Source organism: Quercus lobata, chromosome 8 (genome assembly GCF_001633185.2).
Source record: "Quercus lobata isolate SW786 chromosome 8, ValleyOak3.0 Primary Assembly, whole genome shotgun sequence".
NCBI classification, from domain to species: domain Eukaryota; kingdom Viridiplantae; phylum Streptophyta; class Magnoliopsida; order Fagales; family Fagaceae; genus Quercus; species Quercus lobata.
In genome coordinates, this window is record NC_044911.1 from 2839965 (window position 1) to 2847334 (window position 7370).

General features: G+C 34.2%; 1 protein-coding gene across 1 annotated transcript; it reads left to right on the top strand.

Annotated features, from left to right (window-relative positions):
- The first annotated feature begins 1418 nt into the window (after nt 1-1418).
- LOC115955512 (disease resistance protein RPM1-like) lies at nt 1419-4235 on the top strand. The gene has a single exon (XM_031073643.1). The coding sequence runs from the start codon at nt 1419-1421 to the stop codon at nt 4233-4235; it is 2817 nt and encodes a 938-aa protein (XP_030929503.1).
- The last annotated feature ends 3135 nt before the right edge of the window (nt 4236-7370 follow it).

Sequence of the window (7370 nt, forward strand, 5' to 3'; positions counted from 1 at the left end):
GAGCATACGTAAACTTATTGTCATAAAACAATTGCTTTCTAAGTGTTTGACTATTAGAAACCTCTCAACTTGTGCGCATTTTGCATTCAATCAAAAACCAATGTGATGTGAAAAGCACAAGGAATAAAATTCAATTACCAAGGAGTCATGACTCATGAGAGCTAAAAAATCACACAACTCAATTGAACAAAACCACATCCTAGCTAAATTAGTCTACTTTTCTACCTAGAGTTTATTTGGCTGTTCCTAAGCTTAAACTGCCAAGTGCCAATCCACCAAACATAATGCTCATATCCCTAGTTGTTCATCATAGTTGTTAGTATTGTACAGTAGGGGTGTGAAGCCAACCCGCCGACCCACCAAAACCGACCCGACCCAACCCAACCCAACCCGTCGGATTGGGTCGGTTTTTAGAGCTTGGTGGGTTGGGTTGGGTTACAAAAAAATTTTTTGATAGCGGGTTGGGTTGAGTTCGAGTCATAAAATTCCAAACCCATCAAACCCGACTTGACCCACCAATATATTTAATATATATTTAAAATATATTATATAATTAATAAATTTTTTTTAAATAACCAACTTTTCCTCCTATCCTATATAAAAGCCAATATTAATGTATATTAGTTCATATATTAATGTATAACTAAGTTGGAATATTAGTTCATATATTGATGTATATTTTATTTATCAACTTAGGTGGCAAGTGTGATATATTTTTTTCTGCTCAATTTAATAATAATAGTAATAAAAAAAATTGTCACACTCATGGGTTCAACCCGACTCAACCTGATCTATGTGGGTTGGGTTGGACTTATGTGATGGGTTGGGTTGGGTTGGGTTGAATTTTTTTTAACCCACGATGGTGGTTTGGGTCAAAAAATCCCCTTAACCTGACCTAACTCGACTCATGCACACCCCTATTGTACAAAATGTAATATATATCAAATCAAATTAAATTAAATGAAAATATAATTTTTTTAAATTGTTATAATTATTATAGATCCAAGCAGCTTGAATGACAATAAGGAAGTTAAAGAAAAACAAAATAACAATAATCGATAATAAATGTTGGAGATGATTAGAAGAAAATGGACCCGAAAAAAAATGTCAATGATGAGATAATTTTGCAGAATGGTGAAGATAGTGGTAATAGTGACTTGAAATATGGAGATGAAGTTGATTAGGCAATATGATTAATATGGTGGTAGAATTAAATGTTAACACACAGGCAAGATGATGAATATGGTGGTAAATCAAAACAGTAATAAGAACTAGGAATTGATTGAGACTAAAAACTAGATGTTAACTAACTCTTTTTTCCTCTTTTACATTCAAATGTGATTTTTATTTCTATTATATTTGACAATGAGTTAGTTCATCTGCAGTTTATTGTGGCTACTGATTTAAAAGGAGGAGACATGGCAGAAACCGCCGTCAACTTGGTTATACAGCATTTGGTCCCATTGTTAATCCAAGAAGCACAATTGCTTAAGGGTATCCATGAAGAAGTTGCAGGCATCAAACGTGAAATGGAGATGATTCAGTCTTTCCTCAAGGATGCTGATACAAGAGCTGAAAAGGATGGCACGAGCAATGTTGCAAAAACATGGATAAAACAAGTTAGGGAAGAAGCTTATCACATAGAAGATGTTATTGATGAATACATACTTCATTTTGCAAAACAGCCTCACAAGCGAAGGCGACGCTTTCATTTCCTACAAAATATTTCTCACATAACCATAAACCTAAAACCACAGCATGTGATAGCCTCAGAGATTCAAGGTATCAACAAGATACTAGACGGCATCAGAAAGAGTGGTGAAAGATATGGCTTCAACACCATAGGGAAAAGATTATCTAGTAGTGACACTAAAAGTGTTACATGGCATGACCCTCGAGTGACATCCCTATTCCTTGATGAATCTGAGGTTGTGGGCATTGAGAATCCTAAAGCTGAATTGATAGAGAAGCTAGTAGAAGGACCATCTAAATGCATGGTGATTTCAGTGGTTGGCATTGGTGGCCTTGGCAAGACCACTCTTGTCAAGAAAGTGTATGACAATGAGAAGGTGACCACGCACTTTGATTGCCACGCTTGGATCACTGTGTCTCAATCATACAAGATGGAGGAGTTGTTAAGGGATATGATAAATCAATTTTACAAATCAAGGAAGGAGTTTGCTCCTAGAGAAATTGACATAATGAAAGAGACATCATTGATTAAAGTATTGAAGCAATATTTACGTGAACTAAGGTATGTAGTAATATTTGATGATTTATGGCATACAGAATTTTGGAGATATATAAAATGTGGTTTCCCTGAGAATGACAAAGGTAATAGAATAATAATCACAACTCGAAGTGAGGATGTTGCTCCTTCTGACAAAGAATCTATATATTATCATGTGTACAAACTGCCACCTTTATCTTCAGAAAAAGCCTTAGAGCTCTTCTACAGGAAGGCGTTCCAACGTGAAGAGGGGCATTGTCCTCCTGATTTTATTGAGTTGTCACGTGCCATTGTTGGGAGATGTGAAGGGCTGCCATTAGCAATTGTGGCTATAGGTGGTATTTTGTCAACCAAAGAAAAGGTTTTGCATGAGTGGCACAAATTTCATAATAGTCTTAGTTCAGAGCTAGAAAGTAATCCTCATCTCATAAATATCACCAAAATCCTATCCCTTAGTTACCATGATCTACCTTACAAGCTCAAAGCTTGTTTCTTATATTTTGGAATGTTTCCAGAGGATTACTTTATTAATTGTGCAAGACTAATTCGACTATGGATAGCCGAGGGCTTTGTAAAAGAAAAGCAAGGGTTAACATTGGAAGAGGTTGCACAAGACTACTTGAAAGAGCTTATTCATAGAAGCTTGGTTCAGGTGGAGATGGTCGATTCTAGAGGCAAAATTAGAAGTTGTCGAGTTCATGATATGTTGCGTGAGGTCATTCTTTCGAGGTCAGAGGAGTTGAATTTTTGTTTGGTCTCAATACAAAACTACTCAAGTTTTGACAAAATTGCTCGACGTCTTTCAATTCAGAACAATGCAAATGCTCCTTTACAGAGTATTACTAGTTCTCAAACTCGTTCTATTCTCATTTTTGGGGTAGATGAAGTGCCTAAATCTTTTCTTGAAATTTGTTTTTCAAATTTCAAGCTTATGAAAACAATGGATTTTGAAGGTGCCCCCATCGATTACATTCCTAAAGAAGTGGGTAACCTATTCCATTTAAGATATTTAAGCTTGAGAGATACAAAAGTACAAATCCTTCCAAAGTCCATAGGTGAATTGCACAACTTAGAGACTTTGGATTTGAAACGTTCGCTTGTGTCTGAGCTACCAGCAGAAATTAGTGGGCTCTGTAAGCTACAATACCTTGGTGCATATATTGAAAATTTTGATACTGAATTTAGTATTGATTCTCGACGAGGAGTAAAAATACATAGTGGCATTGGGTGTTTACAATCCTTACAGAAACTTGTTAAGATTGAAGCCAACAACGCGGCCTTTATAACAGAATTGGGGAGTTTGAGACGATTGAGAAAGTTTGAAATCACTAATTTGAAGAGAGAAAATGGAATGGATTTGTGCACCGCATTGGAGAAAATGAGCCATCTTCAAGCATTGACTATTAATGGAACAAGTGAGGAAGAAGTGCTTGAATTGCAAATGATGTCTTCTCCTTTGCCCCTCCTACAAAGTCTCGGTCTATATGGGCGACTAGAAAAGCTGCCGGAATGGATTCCCAAACACAAGACTATAGTTCGAATTTGTTTATTTTGGTCAAGATTAATGGATGATCCATTAATGGTCTTGCAAGCCTTGCCCAATTTGATGATTCTTCGAATTTATGATGGATACATAGGTGAGCAATTACATATAGAGGGAGGAGGCTTTCAGAAACTCAAGTGGCTAGGCCTTCAAAATTTGGAAGGATTTAATAGGTTGACAATAGATGAAGGTGCCTTGCCTCTTCTTGAAACTATTTCAATTGGACCTTGCCCACAGCTGACGGAGGTGCCCTATAGCATCCACCATCTGAAATGCCTTAAATATCTGATATTTTATGACATGCCGACTGAATTTGTTCTTACTCTACAACCAAATGAAGGCCCTGATTTTTGGAAAGTCACACATGTTCCCTCTGTTCTTTTTTGGTATAAGATTCAAGGGTTACGACACAAAAGCTACAAGCTTGGTGATCCAGAGTTGTTAGACCGTTTGCGAAGGTGATTCAAGAGGTGAAGAACCAAAGTGCCCCCACCACTTATGCGAAATTACAGGTATAATTCTCTAAGCCATTATACTATTATATTTATGGTGTTACCAAAGGTTCAGACTTGCTATAATTTTTTTTTTTTTTTAAATCTTCCCTTTTATTTTATCCTTCTGCTGCTACACAATGAATGATTCAAGTGGTGAGAGTGAGAAGGGAGATAATTGTGGTGTGCATGACTTGTTCTTTATGCCTTTATACATATTATGAATCTTAATGCCTTCCTACATATGCCTCTCTAATATGTATTTCTCTCTCTCTCTCTCTCTCAATTGAGAAATAGTGAGGGAGGGGGGAGGTGGTGTTTGAACCATGGATATCCCAAATTAGAAAGTCTTTTCTAATGAAAGGAAATGTTACAAATTGTTACTTAAAAAAGTTTCAAATTTTCAATCAATTTTTTTTCCCTCTCTTTCTCATTCTGTGGCCTCTAACTAAAAAGTTTTTGATGTAATAACTAGCTTGAACTAATCAGTAATTTTATAGATATAATAATGTGATTATCAGGAAGTAATACTTGCCAATAGTGAAAGTTATTTTTGGTGAATCAATATGCATTTTGTCTTAAGATTGCTATTGTAATATTTTTGTGAGATAAAACTTAATTCTTAGAATTTCATTGTTCTAAGAGAAGTTTAAAATTTGAAAAGAATAAAGTACCAAAAACTATTACACAATTTCTTTGCCACAATTGTGATGTGACTGTGTGATTGGCGAAGAAAAAATTATGGGTCCATGTGTAAATGATAGACAACTACTTACAGTCTGTCATGTCAAAATTGTGATAAAAAATTGTGAAATAGTTTATGATCCTATAAAGTATAACCACTCTTAAAATCTATAAGTTTTTAGACAATTCTTTTATTAACATTATGGTTCACATTACTAAGTTTGTTCATTATGATAGGTAGGACATCTGAGCCATAAAGCTTAGTTGCTTTCAAAGTTAGTTTGTAAGTCTCCATTTTCCCCTTACACATATTATAAATATGATTTTTTTCTTTGGCACTGTTCATACCAAATCACTTTGTTTATATTTCTATTTTTATACTTTTTAGGCGACAACCATCAAAGTCGATGTCTTAAGGGATTTTCAAGTGCCAGATCAAGAAAAATATATATATATGCTTGCTGTTTTTAGTCGATCAGCCATAGCAGCAGTGGTTGATTCTCCCCTGTATAGCAGCCTTCATTATTGTATCGTTGCAATAATGTTTTAATTTCAGTATTAAGCATATGAACCTCTTGAGAATATGATACCCAAAAGGGTGATGTTTTACTTAAACATTTAAATTGTATTTGTTCTTCAAAGTGGTTTAAATATGTCATGTATTTTGTTGTTATATTCGCATGTAATAGCTTTGATTTAGCTAAAAATTCTATTTTTTGACATTTGCCTAAAAATGATGACAGAGTAAACTATATGTGAATGTTTTCTTTATTCTTGCAAAGAACAAACAAACTAGCAAACTAAGATAATGTTAATAATTTGACCTGTAGAAGAAACTGATAAACATGTCTTGGTTAATTCGGTAATTGATTGGGTAGTTCAAATGAAAAGAAAATTGCATGTGCATGTGATTATCACGTTTTCAATGAGATGATATCTTACAAGACTACCCTCTCACAACATGTACAATCCATACAAGCACATAAATTACAAAACGGAAAGCTCAACTACCATGCTTGCTTGGGTGAGCTTTTGCATTACCTAGCCAGTAGAGCATGTAATCAGTTGGATGTGATTAATAGATAGTTTAAATGAGGCACAAATCTTGAAAAAAAAAATCCACCTAACAAGATCTTGTCGATTTCACTTGAAATAGAGAGAATTCAATTTTGTTTTTAGAATTTGACAATGTACTGATTGTTTGTTATTTAAAATTTTAATGATATAGCGCTAAATACACTTTAAAATATATAATATTTAATATGAAAATGAAATAAATCCATTTCATATTAATAAACTTACTTGGGTGGAATAAAGTTATTGGGCCTGGGCATTGGTCTTTATTTAGCTAAACCCAGAAGCCTTGCTTCCAAGGCCCAATAGTGCTAGACATTGCATTAAAGCAAAAGTTATCTTTGGGCCGCGGTTATTAGAGTCAAAAATCAAAATACCTTATAAAGTCCAAGGCAAAGAAACAGTTCAAGGGTAATGGGTCGCACTCATGGACAAGCCTTAAACGATGACAGCCCTTATTAAATAAGGGATATTAAATGGGCAGTAAGGAATGGCATTTTAGTGAACTTTTGGGCTGAGTCATTGGGCCTTGAATCAGCCAATTAGGATCTACAATAAATCTTGTTATTGCTGTTGTGCATGGTCATGGCAAATTCGTTGTACTCCTAGCTAGAATTGTCTTTTTCGTTACGGCTTCGTAAATTTTTTGTGTTCATGATAATAATAATAGCATCGAGAATGGGCATGCAAGTGCCTAATTTTTGACCCCTATGCAATTCTTCTCCAAAAACAAAAATGATTTTTATAAAGATATACTTTTCTATAAATTGTGCAAGACGAAACTATATTTCTATCTGTTCTTTTTTCAAGGAAAAAAAAATACAAGATAAAAAAAAATCTGTCATGTGCAATGTTTATAGCGATAAAAAAAGTTAGTCCACCTCTAAAAAAAATAATATCCACATATTTTAAATTGCTATTAAACTCTGGATTTCGTAAATGAAGAGTAACTGACCTTGTTTGGGTCGATTTCTATTTTTACGTTCTATTTTTGTTTCTGAACTTTAAGTTTGTCTTCGGCGAGTTGATTCAAAAAAAAAAAAAAAAAAAATTGTCTTTGAGTTTAGGGTTTATTTATGGGTAAAAGTTTATCAAGAAGATATCATATCAATGACTGTCAATATACAGCTCATAAATTGTGTTAGTAACAATCTTAAATTGTTTGGTCACAGATTATATGGACTTCTTAAAAAAAAAAAAAAATTTGTACAAAATCCATGTATAGACGTCTCTACGAAATGAAAAACTGCGGCAATTTGGATAAAGAAATTATTTAAAGGCAGAATCAAGGTCATACTTCTAGCTCACATGAATACATTCGATTGGAATAACATTGCCAATGAGCAAT